General features: G+C 41.8%; 1 protein-coding gene across 2 annotated transcripts in view; it reads left to right on the top strand.

Moving 5' to 3' along the window:
- The first annotated feature begins 14 nt into the window (after window positions 1–14).
- The window catches only part of FYTTD1 (forty-two-three domain containing 1), a 37461-nt gene continuing 22597 nt past the window's right edge, over window positions 15–14878 (top strand). Inside the window, exons 1-2 of one of the 2 annotated variants that reach the window (XM_004038281.5) lie at window positions 15–271; window positions 6817–6948. In XM_004038281.5, coding sequence (XP_004038329.4) covers window positions 169–271; window positions 6817–6948 — 235 coding nt within the window. In that variant the 5' untranslated portion in view covers window positions 15–168. The remainder of the gene's footprint in view (window positions 272–6816; window positions 6949–14878) is intronic. The other variant, XM_055382800.2, reaches the window with a different exon arrangement.

Genomic DNA, 14878 nt, shown 5'->3' with positions numbered 1-14878 from the left:
CCGCGAGTGTCGGTGGCCCCGCCCCGCCCACAGCCGCGGGTGGAGACCGAGGACGGCGCCGGCGCGTGCGCGCTCCCTCGGTGCGGCGGGCTGCGTGCGCGAGTGGGAGGTGGCAGGCCTGCGACTCCGGCCTTGCCCGCGCCCGCTCTCAGCGCGACGTCTCCAGCCATGAACCGGTTTGGTACCCGGTTGGTGGGAGCCACGGCGACTTCTTCGCCGCCGCCGAAGGCCCGCAGCAATGAAAACCTCGACAAAATAGATATGTCTTTGGGTGAGGGGCCGAGTTGGACCGAGTTGGAGTGCGGGGGAGGGCGCGGGTGGAACCCGGCGGCGCGGTTTGTGGGGGCAGGGGCGGTCGGCAGCAGTTGCCGGCGGAGTTTTCTCGCTGGTGGGCGGACCCGAGCGGAGGCCCCGAGGACAGCCGGGAGCGCAGGCTCGACGCCAGGTGCCCGGCTGGACCGCGAGGGACCCGGGCGTCCCCTCGGCCGCGGCTGTCGGAGGAGGGGCTGTGGAGGCGGGGGCCGGGGCGCTGCGGGCCCGAAGGTTCGCAGGGTCGCGGGGGGCGTCTCTTCTCCCCAGAGGGGCTACGGCTCGCCGCTCGCCGGCTCTTTGTGAGGAAAGATCTGCGGGTTTCCCCGGAGCGCGTTCGCGGTGGGCGTTATCGGGGAGCGAGGGGAATGGTCCGACCGAGCCGTTCTCTCTGAAGAAACGTCTTGGAGAGCCCGGCCGGGGCTGCGGTCGGTTAAACCAGCGCTTCCGGAGCTTTCCCTGGTCGCCGGGCGTTCCAGGCCGGCGCCGGCCATGGCTGCCGGGCGCGACTCTCGGGGCCACCTCCGGCCGCGGCCCCGGAGCGTCTGTCAGAAAGGAAGCAGCGTTCGGCCGCCTGTGGGATGTGGTTGTGTATTGAGCGCTGCCTAGAAAAGCACAGTCTCCCTCTCCAGGCCTCAGAGCTAGCTAATGGGGGAAAAAGCAAACATCTTTGAAGGAGAGCTGATCGCTGTGGCTCGCTGAGAAGCCAGGTAAAGCGTGGGGTTCTTGAGCGCATCCGAGAGGGTGGCGTGGTTTCTTGCCGATTATATAAAAACCGGGAGGTTGGTGATTCCATTAAAATCCAGCCCTGACACTACCGAGGCACCAGCCGCTGTGGTTAGCTTAGGTGGGCTAAAAGTACGAATATTTTTGTCGGGATTCAAGTGATGGCGTTGGGTGTAAGTCAGCTCTGCCAGGTGTTTGGCCGGCAGTTTTTCGGATATTTGAAAAGTACCTGACTAGTGGATTCCGAGGCGTAACTTTTCCCAGGACGGTCTTTAGAGTGATAACCGTCTTGGAAACCTTCTTTCGGTTTTCATTTCTTCCCATTTGTCTTGTGTGTCTTTTGTTGTGGTTTATCTGGAACATTTTTGGTTCCAGGTGAGATGGGAACTATTGATTTCTACGATTGCCACAGTCAGAATCCAGTATGTGAACTAAGCAAATGATCAGAAATAATAGGTTTGGCCTCAAGTCTTGCCTTGCTGCTGGTTAGTAGTGAGCTTGTAAGAAATGAGAAAGCCGGGGCTGGGCGCGGTGGCTCACGCCTGCAATCCCAGCCCTTTGAAGGCGGAGGCGGAGGCAGGCAGATGGCTTGAGCCCAGGAGTTCGAGACCAGCCCGGGCAACAAGGTGAAATCTCATGTCTACTAAAAATACTAAAATTAGCCGGGCGTGGTGGCCGCGCGCCTGTAATCCCAGCTAAGACATGAGAATAGCTGGAACCCGCGGGCGGATGTTGCAGTGAGCCAATTGCGCCACTGCACTCCAGCCTGGGCGGCAGAGCGAGACCCTGTCTCCCCCCGACCCCCCCCCCCCCCCAAAAAAGAGAGAAACCTTTTGAGGTAAGGCCAAGAAATAATGTAATAATGAATAGTTATTGAGTGCTTACTACCTACCAGGTCCTGTACTAAGCATTTTATATGTTAACTCAGTTTATCCTCATAATATCTCTGTGAGGATTCTAGCGATGGAGAGGCCGGAACCCAGAGCCACATTGTCTCAGTTCAGGTCCTGGACTAAGCATTAAATTAAATTAATTAATTAATTAATTGAGACGGAGTCTGGCTCTGTCGCCCAGGTTGGAGTGCAGTGGTGTGATCTCGGGTCGCTGCAACCTCCGCCTCCCGGGTTCCAGCAGTTCTCCTGCCTCAGCCTCCCGAGTAGCTGTGATTACAGGCACACGCCAGCACTGGTGGCCGGCTAATTTTCATATTTTTAGTAGAGACAGGGTTTCACCGTGTTGGCCAGGCTGGTCTCGAACTCCTGACCTCAGGTGATCTGCCTGCCTCGGCCTCCCCTACAGGCGTGAGCCGCCGCACCCGGCCAGCATTTTATATATTAACTCAGTTTATCCTCCTGATAAGTCTGTGAGGGTTGTACTCCTAGTGATTGACAGCATGGAATCCAGATCCACACTGTCTCCTTTCAGGTCCTGCCTCTGCCACTTTGTAACCATGTAACCGTGGGCAGATGATTTCCCAGTGCCTCATCTGTAGAAAGGTGACAGTAAGTAGTGTTTACCACATAGGGTTGCTGAAAACATTAAACGAGTCAGAAGGCATCTGTGAACTGCTTAGAACAGGACCTGGTACACAGCACTGTATTTTTCCACATACACTATATATATATGTGTATGTCTGTATGTATGCCTTTATTTTTATACATACACTATATGTAGTGTGTATGTCTGTATATATACCTTTATTTTTATACATAGACTATATGTGTGTATGTCTGTATATGTGGCTTTATTTTTCTACATACACTACATATATGTGTATGTATGTCTATGGCTTGGTTATTTTTATACATACACTATATATATGTGTGTATATGGCTTGGTTATTTTTATACATACACTATATATGTGTATGTATATATGGCTTGGTTATTTTTATACATATACTACATATATGTGTGTATGTCTGTATATATGGCTTTGTTATTTTTATACATACACTACATATATGTGTGTATGTCTATATATGGCTTGGTTGTTTTTATACATACACTATATCTATGTGTGTATGTCTGTATATATGCTTTTGTTATTTGTTGTTATTTCCATTTTACAGAAATCAGAGGCATAGAGAAATTAAGTAACTTGCTCGAAGTCATGCGAGGTAGTTAAGTGGTGGTGCCAGGATTTCAGTCTGATTCTAGAGCCTCAAGCTGTTTTACACCTAGATTTCTTACGTTTCTAGGTTTTCTGTTTACTTTTTTGTATGTGTTTTGTTTGATGATTAGTATGTTCAAGTGAAGAAAACTGATGGGTAGTTCTCTTGGAGGTAGCAATGAAGTGCTGTGGAGAGCTGAAACAGCTTGATATCTTTCTTTCCCCCAGGAACATACAGCAGTCCCTCTATTGCCTTTCTTTTGGTGAGAATTTTACAGAAATGGGATGAAGAGATCATCCCATTTCTATCCTAGACATCATCTATCCTAGGCAGTTATTATGCTTTGTGAATGTTTAATCTTACCAGGTTTGCAGAGGTTTTTTTGTTTTAAATCATGGCTTTGCCAGATGTATATGAATTTCACATAGAGTACCAAGTTTACCAATAGCTGGCCTCATGGTTCAATTCCTTGATTTGAAAATCGGTGTTACGATGATACTTATTTCATAGGATTGTTGTGAATTAAGTGAATACATGTCAGAACTGTTGGTACTAACATTGCTGATGCCTGTACTGTAGTACTTACCACCACCACTGCTGCTACTGCTGCTATTACTATTACCATGTATATTCCCCTAGTGCTATGGAAGAAACTTAAAATAGCTCATTGTAAGGAATTTTTTTTTTTAAATTCTGATACGTGTGTATCTATTCACTGGGCAGGAGAAAGCCATTTTCTTTTTTTAGATTGAAAGAATCCTCTCGGCCATGGTAGCTCATTTGACTTATTTGAAGATATAGGTAGTAAAATGTTGAAATGTGAAATGTAATTTTATATTTAATATGCTCTGCTACTTCTGATTTTTAGTTATATTTAGACTTTATATGCTGTATTTTATTTTATTTATTTATTTTGAGACAGAGTCTTGCTCTGTCGCCCAGGCTGGAGTGCAGTGGCACGATCTCGGCTTCCCAGGTTCACAACATTCTCCTGCCTCAGCCTCCCAAGTAGCTGGGACTACAGGTGCCCACGCCACACCCGGCTAATTTTTTGTATTTTTTGGTAGACACGGGGTTTCACCATGTTAGCCAGGATGGTCTCGATCTCCTGACCTCGTGATCCGCCCACTTTGGCCTCCCAAAGTGCTGGGATTACAGGTGTGAGCCACCGCACCCGGCCTATATGCTATATTTTAAGATTAACTTTGTTAGTCAGAATTGTACTTTGCCTCTTTTTTTTAATGCTCCCCAGACCAAATTCATTTTTTTTGGTTTACTCTCAAGGCTTGAGATTTTAGACTTTTGATGAAGAGTAAGTAGCACTTTGTTAAAGGAAAGTAGTGCCTCATAAATAGTGTCTTCCTTGGTATTCCCTTTATGCTTGTTGAGATACATGTTTATATATCTGATGTTGACCTTTTAATTTTTTACAAAAGTTTTTGAGTGCCCTTAACTTCGATGAACTTTTTCATAGTTGGACATTAATTTCAAGAAAACTAAATATTTTGGGGAGATTTGAGATATTTTGTGTGAATATTTGAGTGTAATTAAGAGTCTTAAAGATTAGAGATTGGTTAAGTAGAACAGTAATATGTTACAAAGGACCTTCAAGTTATATTTCCTTCTCTGACTTCTGGAAAGACTAATTATAGTGACAGAAAAATTGAGTTTGATTAGTTTCATAGAGTTTTATTAAGAATTTGTTGACTGTATGCAATTTCTTTGTTTTATTTGCTTTCTCAATTATGAAATAATACTGGAATTAGGACTATGGAGGAAATGTTTGTGGTTTTCTTTTTTCTTTTTTTTTTTTTTTCTGAGAGACAGTCTTGCTCTGTTGCCTAGGCTGGAGTGCGGTGGCGTGATTGTGGCTCACTGCAGCCTTGACCTCTTGAGCTCAAGGAATTCTCCCACCTCAGCCTCCTGGGTAGCTGGGACCATGGGCACGCACCACCATGCCTGGCTAATTTTTAAAAATTATTTGTGTAGATGAGGTTTTGCTGTGTTGCCCAGGTTGGTCTCGAACTCTTGGGCTGAAGCATTCTCCCATCTCACCTCTAAAAGTGCTGAGGTTACAGGCATGTGCCCAGCTGGATATTTTTTAAATGAGTATTTTTGGCTTCTAGTAACCTCTTTTAACAGATATAAATGGGAATCTGGAGTGCATTTAGTTTTCTGGTCTTCACCTTGTTCTGTTGTGTATTTTTGTTTGTGAATTACCTTGGGGCAGTTTGGAAGTATGTTTGGAAGTAACGAGGCTTAGATCAGTGTAGAAAGAAAAATAAGGTAGCCTTGAAGTACTTTGCTAGAGGTGAGTCATTAGTATTTTTTGTACTATGCCTTTATTATGGCACTTGTTTAATTTTGTATTTGCTATTCGCATGTCTGTTTCCATCAGTACTTTTAAACTTATTTAGAAAAGGGACCGTATTTTACTTTTGTTTCAGTTACAGCACAACCTGACACATATATTCGTTGCATGTAGTATATGCTCAATAAATATTTGCTGAATTTCAACATTTAGTATTTTAGTTGAATGGTTTAATTTTTGATTACCTATATATTGGAAGGTGGTCATCTTTTTTTACTTTTTCTTTTTTTTTTATGGAGTCTCGCTCTGTCACCCAGGCTGGAGTGCAGTGGTGCGATCTTGGCTCACTGCAACCTCTGCCTCCCGAGTTCAACCAATTCTTCTGCCTCAGACTCCCGAGTAGCTGGGATTACAGGCATGCACAACCATACCCGGCTTGCTTGCTTGCTTATTTATTTATTTATTTATTTATTTATTTGTATTTTTAGTAGAGACGGGGTTTCATCATGTTGGTCAGGCCAGTCCCAAACTCTTGACCTCAAATGATCCGCCCACCTCAGCCTCCCAAAGTGCTGGGATTATAGGTGTGAGCCACTGTGCCTGGCTGGAAGGGGGTCATCTTTAAAAAATGGAGGCTTCTGTGATTATGGGAAGTAAGTAGGAAAATGGAGGCTTCTGTGTTTTGGGGAAGTAAGTAGGAAAATGGAGGCTTCTGCGATTATGGGAAGTAGGTAGGAAAATGGAGGCTTCTGTGATTATGGGAAGTAGGTAGGAAAATGGAGGCTTCTGTGATTATGGGAAGTAGGTAGGAAATTGGAGGCTTCTGTGATTATGGGAAGTAGGTAGGAAAATGGAGGCTTCTGTGATTATGGGAAGTAGGTAGGAAAATGGAGGCTTCTGTGTTTATGGGAAGTAGGTAGGAAATTGGAGGCTTCTGTGTTTTTGGGAAGTAAGTAGGAAAATGGAGGCTTCTGCGATTATGGGAAGTAGGTAGGAAAATGGAGGCTTCTGTGATTATGGGAAGTAGGTAGGAAATAAGAGGCTTCTGTGATTATGGGAAGTAAGTAGGAAATTGGAGGCTTCTGTGATTATGGGAAGTAAGTAGGAATAACTTTTGTAAACAGGCTTCTGCTTGATTCATCAGGTAAAGAAATACTATGGCCAATAGCACTCTTCATTAATTGGTAGATCTGCTTTGGGCTATTGTAAAATGGCTGATTCTTGTTATTATCCTCTTATGGAAGTGCTTTCAAAGTAGAAAAGAAGTTAGGAACGTAGGACATCTATCAGCTAGAAAATGAAACTGAGTAATTGAGTTAAGTTAAAATGAAAATAATTGGCATTTCCTTTATCATAGATGATATCATCAAGTTGAATCGAAGGGAAGGGAAGAAGCAGAATTTTCCAAGACTAAATAGAAGACTCCTCCAGCAAAGTGGTGCCCAGCAATTCAGGATGAGAGTGCGATGGGGAATGCAACAGAATTCTGGTAAGTTTTGAAAGTAAGCTTTAATGGAAAGCTGTTATTTGTGTGTTTATAGTGTACTGTCTTTAGCATATGCTTAACGTGGAGGAAATGCGTCAGTACTCTTTGTGTTTTGTGTTTCCTCTGTGCCTAGGTTTTTGTTTAGATCTAAAACCTGGTAAAAATTTCAGTAGCCTTCAATAGGTGTAACACTGTTTCTTAAACATTGTAAGTCATTTAAAAGTAACTTCAGTTTATACACAGTCTAAATTATATTCAGAGTTTAGAATTGAAAAGGATCTTATGTATCATGAGCTCCTATCTCCATCCAAGTGAGATGTTCCTTTAACAGTCTGTCTAATGGATGACTAACTCCAGCTTAAATATATTCAGTGAAAGAGCATACTACCTCACAAGCATGAGCCACTGTGCCTGGCCTCTTAATTTGAATTAAAGCACGCCTATCACTTCGGTAAAGTTATAGAAAGCAAATTCTCTTTTGTATATGAGAACTCTTTAAGTATGTGGAGACTACTGTTACATTTTGCATAGAAAATGACCTCCAGACTCCTTATCTTATCATCCAAGAACTTTAGGATTTGTTAAATCTTCCAAAGTTGACACTCAGAAATGAATGCTTTAGATATAATGTGGAACTCTACACATTTAGTTATTTTTGATAATCTGGAAGCTTATTTATAACCATCTTGATTGAAGGCAGTGATTGAACACTAATATATATGGCTTGTTAACTTCTTTATCAGCAATATCAGAATTTTAGAATAAATATTTGTTGAAATAAAAGAACTAAATCTTTTTCAGATATGTAAAAATATGTTTGACAAACTAACTTCCAAATTGATTTTTATTCTATATGTTGAAAAACATAAAAATAATCTCCAGTAGGTTGAACATAATTAGTTCTGTGTTTACAGCTAATATCCCATTATATCCTCAAAATATGCATAACTGAAGCTGAGCACAGTGGCTCATGCCTGTAATCCCAGAACTTTGGGAGGATCAGTTGAATCCAGGAATCTGAGACCAGCTTGGGCAACACAGGAAGACCCTGTCTCCACAAAAAATTTAAACATTAGCCAGGCGTGGTGGTACCTCTTTCTGGTCCCAGCCACTCAGGAGTTTGAGGTGGGAAGATGGCTTGAGCCTGGGAGATCAAGACCACAGTGAGCCGTGATGGCACCACAGCACTCCAGCATGAGACTCTGTCTCAAGAAAAGTACATATAACTGAGATTGGGCCCTTAAAAAAAATTATTCATCTCTAATAATTTTTTGAATAGTTGAACCTAAGGGAGTAAATTTCATGACAGGTATTTAACTGTAGCAAATGAAGTTTAGTTCCAGTGATTTATATTTAAATTTATTTTTGAGACGGAGTTTTGCTCTTGTTGCTCAGGCTGGAGTGCAAAGGCACGATCTTGGCTCACTGCAGCCTCTGCCTCCCGGGTTCAAGCAATTCTCCTGCCTCTGCCTCCCAAGTAGCTGGGATTACAGGCATGCGCCACCATGCCCAGCTAATTTTGTATTTTTAGGAGAGACAGGGTTTCTCCACGTTGGTCAGGCTGGTCTCGAACTCCCAGCCTCAGGTGATCCACCTGCCTCAGCCTCCTGCCTCAGCCCCACAAAGTGCTGGGATTACAGGCGTGAGCTACTGTGCCTGGCCTAAATATTTCTTATAAATGTTATTGAATATACTATATATTTTTGTATTATTTGTTTTTAAAATAACTGTTGAGAGTTCATAGAACCAGAAATATATTTATTAATTAATGTTTATCAAATATTTAACATGAATATATTTCAGTGTTAAATACTTGATAGATACTGTAAACTGATTGGGTCCTAGGGGGTACATAAAGATGTGGTCTTCTACTTCAAGGAATTAATTTCCAGTGTTAGAGATAAGATGGAAAAGGTAGTGTGGGAGAAATGTTGTAAGAGAAATTCAAATAGTATTATAGGACTTTAGAGATTTTGTACTAAGAAGATCAGGAGTGATTTAATGGATAAGGTGAAATATGATCTGGTCCATGAAGTGTCAGAAAAGCTTTCCTTTTATGGATGTTATGATCTGAGCCTTGAAATAAATGATATCTAGGGGCAGCTTAGGATCTCATAAGATTGAGCTTGCCCTTGTGTGTTTATTGCTTACATGTGACACGGGCTAAAATAGAACAGCTGCCACTGTTACTGAATGTACAGAGATAGAGGATTGTCTTAAACTCTGATTGGCTAGGAAAAAGTTCAGATTTCCACGTTGTAATGTCAATGAGGATGTTAGCTTGAGGTAAGAGAAATAAGTAGGACAGGGGAGCTCTTTGCAGATCCGTGGTATGATTTCTGATGGCTGAACAAGTCAATGAATGAAATCTTTAACTTCGTGTGTGAAAAATAATTTAGGCACTCAGTAAATACTTGGAGAAACAACCCAAATGTTCTTCAGTGGTAGAACGTATAGAGTTGTTCTTCAGTGGTAGAAAGTATAGAGTTGTTCTTCAGTGGTAGAAAGTATAGAGTTGTTCTTCAGTGGTAGAATGTATAGAGTGTTCCTCAGTGGTGGAATGTATAGAGTTGTTCCTCAGTGGTAGAATGTATAGAGTTGTTCTTCAGTGGTAGAACATATAGAGTGTTCTTCAGTGGTAGAATGTATAGAATTGTTCTTCAGTGGTAGAATGTGTAGAGTGTTCTTCAGTGGTAGAACGTATAGAGTTGTTCTTCTGTGGTAGAATGTATGGAGTTGTTCTTCAGTGGTAGAATGTATAGAGTGTTCTTCAGTGGTGGAATGTATAGAGTTGTTCCTCAGTGGTAGAACGTATAGAGTTGTTCTTCAGTGGTAGAACATATAGAGTGTTCTTCAGTGGTAGAATGTATAGACTTGTTCTTCAGTGGTAGAATGTGTAGACTTGTTCTTCAGTGGTAGAATGTATAGAGTTGTTCTTCAGTGGTAGAACGTATAGAGTTGTTCTTCAGTGGTAGAACGTATGGAGTTGTTCTTCAGTGGTAGAATGTATAGAGTTGTTCCTCAGTGGTAGAATGTATAGAGTTGTTCTTCAGTGGTAGAACATATAGAGTGTTCTTCAGTGGTAGAATGTATAGAATTGTTCTTCAGTGGTAGAATGTGTAGAGTGTTCTTCAGTGGTAGAACGTATAGAGTTGTTCTTCTGTGGTAGAATGTATGGAGTTGTTCTTCAGTGGTAGACTGTAGACTGTATAGAGTGTTCTTCAGTGGTAGAATGTGTGGAGTTGTTCCTCAGTGGTAGAATGTATGGAGTTGTTCCTCAGTGGTAGAACGTATAGAGTTGTTCTTCAGTGGTAGAACATATAGAGTTGTTCTTCAGTGGTAGAACGTATAGAGTGTTCTTCAGTGGTAGAATGTATAGAGTTGTTCTTCAGTGGTAGAACGAATAGGGTGTTCTTCAGTGGTAGAACGAATAGGGTGTTCTTCAGTGGTAGAACGAATAGGGTGTTCTTCAGTGGTAGAACGTATAGAGTGTTCTTCAGTGGTAGAACGTATAGAGTGTTCTTCAGTGGTAGAACGTATAGAGTTGTTCTTCAGTGGTAGAACGTATAGAGTGTTCTTCAGTGGTAGAACGAATAGGGTGTTCTTCAGTGGTAGAACGTATAGGGTGTTCTTCAGTGGTAGAATGTATAGAGTGTTCTTCAGTGGTAGAATGTATAGAGTTGATCCTCAGTGGTAGAATGTATGGAGTTCTTCAGTGGTAGAACATATGGAGTTGTTCTTCAGTGGTAGAACGTATGGAGTTGTTCTTCCGTGGTAGAACGTATAGAGTTGTTCTTCAGTGGTAGAACGTATAGAATGTTCCTCAGTGGTAGAACGTATAGAGTGTTGCTCTGTGGTAGAACATATCGAGTTGTTCCTCAGTGGTAGAACATATCGAGTTGTTCCTCAGTGGTAGAACGTATCGAGTGTTCCTCAGTGGTAGAACATATAGAATTGTTCTTCAGTGGTAGAACGTATAGAGTTGTTCTTGAGTGGTAGAACGTATAGAGTTGTTCTTCAGTGGTAGAACGTATAGAGTGTTCTTCAGTGGTAGAAGGTATAGAGTTGTTCTTTAGCGGTAGAATGTATGGAGTGTTCTTCAGTGGTAGAATGTATAGAGTTGTTCTTCAGTGGTAGAATGTATAGAGTGTTCTTCAGTGGTAGAATGTATAGAGTTGTTCTTCAGCGGTAGAATGTATAGAGTTGTTCTTCAGGGGTAGAATGTATGAGTTCTTCAGGGGTCTTCAGGGGTAGAATGTATAGAGTTCTTCAGGGGTAGAATGTATAGAGTTGTTCTTCAGGGGTAGAATGTATAGAGTGTTTTTCAGTGGTAGAATGTATAGGGTTGTTCTTCTGTGGTAGAATGTATAGAGTTGTTCCTCAGTGGTAGAATGTGTACAGTTGTTCTTTAGTGGTAGAACGTATAGAGTTGTTCTTCAGTGGTAGAATGTATGGAGTTGTTCTTCAGTGGTAGAATGTATAGAGTGTTCTTCAGTGGTAGAATGTGTGGAGTTGTTCCTCAGTGGTAGAATGTATGTAGTTGTTCCTCAGTGGTAGAATGTATGGAGTTGTTCCTCAGTAGTACAATGTATAGAGTGTTCTTCAGTGGTAGAATGTATAGAATTGTTCTTCAGTGGTAGAACGTATAGAGTTGTTCTTCAGTGGTAGAACATATAGAGTTGTTCCTCAGCGGTAGAATGTATAGGGTTGTTCCTCAGCGGTAGAATGTATAGGGTGTTCTTCAGTGGTAGAATGTATAGAATTGTTCTTCAATGGTAGAATGTATAGAGTTATTCCTCAGTGGTAGAATGTATAGAGTGTTCTTCAGTGGTGGAATGTATAGAGTTGTTCTTCAGTGGTGGAATGTGTGGAGTTGTTCTTCCATGGTAGAATGTATAGAGTTTTTCCTCAGTGGTAGAATGTATAGAGTGTTCTTCAGTGGTAGAACGTATAGAGTTGTTCTTCAGTAGTAGAATTTATAGAGTTGTTCCTCAGTGGTAGAATGTATAGAGTGTTCTTCAGTGGTAGAATGTATAGAATTGTTCTTCAGTGGTAGAATGTATAGAGTTATTCTTCAATAGTAGAATGTATAGAGTTGTTCCTCAGTGGTGGAATGTATACCGTGTTCTTCAGTGGTAGAATATATAGAATTGTTCTTCAGTGGTAGAATGTATAGAGTTCTTCAGTGGTAGAACATATGGAGTTGTTCTTCAGTGGTAGAACGTATGGAGTTGTTCTTCCGTGGTAGAACGTATAGAGTTGTTCTTCAGTGGTAGAACGTATAGAATGTTCCTCAGTGGTAGAACGTATAGAGTGTTGCTCTGTGGTAGAACATATCGAGTTGTTCCTCAGTGGTAGAACATATCGAGTTGTTCCTCAGTGGTAGAACGTATCGAGTGTTCCTCAGTGGTAGAACATATAGAATTGTTCTTCAGTGGTAGAACGTATAGAGTTGTTCTTGAGTGGTAGAACGTATAGAGTTGTTCTTCAGTGGTAGAACGTATAGAGTGTTCTTCAGTGGTAGAAGGTATAGAGTTGTTCTTTAGCGGTAGAATGTATGGAGTGTTCTTCAGTGGTAGAATGTATAGAGTTGTTCTTCAATAGTAGAATGTATAGAGTTGTTCCTCAGTGGTGGAATGTATAGAGTTGTTCCTCAGTGGTAGAATGTATAGAGTGTTCTTCAGTGGTAGAATGTATAGAATTGTTCTTCAGTGGTAGAATGTATAGAGTTGTTCTTCAATAGTAGAATGTATAGAGTTTTTCCTCAGTGGTAGAATGTATAGAGTGTTCTTCAGTGGTAGAATGTATAGAGTTGTTCTTCAGTGGTAGAATGTATAGAGTTGTTCTTCAATAGTAGAATGTATAGAGTTGTTTCTCAGTGGTAGAATGTATAGAGTGTTCTTCAGTGGTAGAATGTATAGACTTGTTCTTCAGTGGTAGAATGTATAGAGTTGTTCTTCAATAGTAGAATGTATAGAGTTGTTCTTCAATAGTAGAATGTATAGAGTTGTTCCTCAGTGGTGGAATGTATAGAGTTGTTCCTCAGTGGTAGAATGTATAGAGTGTTCTTCAGTGGTAGAATGTATAGAATTGTTCTTCAGTGGTAGAATGTATAGAGTGTTCTTCAGTGGTACAATGTATAGAATTGTTCTTCAGTGGTAGAATGTATAGAGTTGTTCTTCAATAGTAGAATGTATAGAGTTGTTCCTCAGTGGTAGAATGTATAGAGTGTTCTTCAGTGGTAGAATGTATAGAGTTGTTCTTCAATAGTAGAATGTATAGAGTTGTTCCTCAGTGATGGAATGTATAGAGTGTTCTTCAGTGGTAGAATGTATAGAATTGTTCTTCAGTGGTAGAATGTATAGAGTTGTTCTTCAATAGTAGAATGTATAGAGTTGTTCCTCAGTGATGGAATGTATAGAGTTGTTCCTCAGTGGTAGAATGTATAGAATTGTTCTTCAGTGGTATAATGTATAGAGTTCTTCAGTGGTATAATGTATAGAGTTGTTCCTCAGTGGTAGAATGTATAGAGTGTTCTTCAGTGGTAGAATGTATAGAGTGTTCTTCAGTGGTAGAATGTATAGAATTGTTCTTCAGTGGTAGAATGTATAGAGTTGTTCTTCAGTGGTGGAATGGTATAGAGTTCTCAAAATGTCATCAGTGACCCTCGGGGATCCCTGAGACATGGGGGATCCACAAGATCAAAACTAATTTCATGTTAATACTAAGGCGTTAATTGTATTTTGACTCTTACTCTCTCAGGAATGTACGGTAGCCTTTCCCAGAGTCTACATGATGTCTGATAATTAAAGTAGATTGAATGCAAAAGCAGGATCTTAGTTCAGTGGGCTGTAACAAAGTACCATAGACTAGGTAGCTTATAAACAACAGAAGTTTATTTTGCACATTTTTGGAGATTAGCAGTTCAAGGTCAGGATGTCAGCAAGGTCAGGTTCTGGTGAGAGTTCTCTTCCAGGTTGCAGACTTTGGACTTCTTTTGATGTCCTTGTGTGGCAGAAAGAAGGCTAGAGAGCTCTCCAGGGTCACTTTTGTAAGGACACTAATCCCATTCATGACGGCTCCATCCTCATGACTTTACCTCCCAAAGCCCTCTCCTGTTAATACCATCACATTAAGTGTTAGTATTTCAACATGTGAATTTTGGAGAGTTACAAACATTCAGTCCTTAACAAGCAGTTGTGAGAATCTAGTTGTCTTCTATTAAGGCAGACACCAAAGAGATCCAAAAACAATATACCACTCTTCTTACTAAATATTTTTATTTGTTTTGGAAAATAAAAATAACTAGGCCAGGCGCGGTGGCTCACGCCTGTAATCCCAGCACTTTGGGAGGCTGAGACAGGCAGATCACAAGGTCAGGAGTTTGAGAGCAGCCTGGCCAATATGGTGAAACCTTGTCTCTACTAAAAATATAAAAATTAGCCGGGCATGGTGGCGGGCACCTGTAGTCCCAGCTACTCGGGAGGCTGAGGCAGGAGAATCGCTTGAACCTGGGAGGTGGAGATTGTAGTGAGCCGAGATCGCGTCACTGCACTCCACCCTGGGTGACAGAGTGAGACTCTGTCTCAAACATAAAAAAGGCCGGGCGCGGTGGCTCATGCCTGTAATCCCAGCACTTTGGGAGGCCGAGGCAGGCAGATCATGAGATCAGGAGATCGAGACCATCCTGGCTAACACAGTGAAACCCTGTCTCTACTAAAAATACAAAAAATTAGCTGGGCGTGGTGGCGGGCGTCTGTAGTCCCAGCTACTCGGGAGGCTGAGGCAGGAGAAAGGTGTGAACCTGGCAGGTGGAGCTTGCAGTGAGCCAAGATCGCAGGCCACTGCACTCCAGCCTGGGCGACAGAGTGAGACTCCGTCTCCAAAAAAAGAAAAAAAAAAAAACTAATGGATACTAGGCTTAATACCTCAG

Source organism: Gorilla gorilla, chromosome 2, assembly GCF_029281585.2.
Source record: "Gorilla gorilla gorilla isolate KB3781 chromosome 2, NHGRI_mGorGor1-v2.1_pri, whole genome shotgun sequence".
Lineage (NCBI taxonomy): Eukaryota > Metazoa > Chordata > Mammalia > Primates > Hominidae > Gorilla > Gorilla gorilla.
The sequence above is the reverse complement of the archived record's forward strand: the minus strand, read 5'-3'. Positions and strand labels throughout refer to the sequence as shown.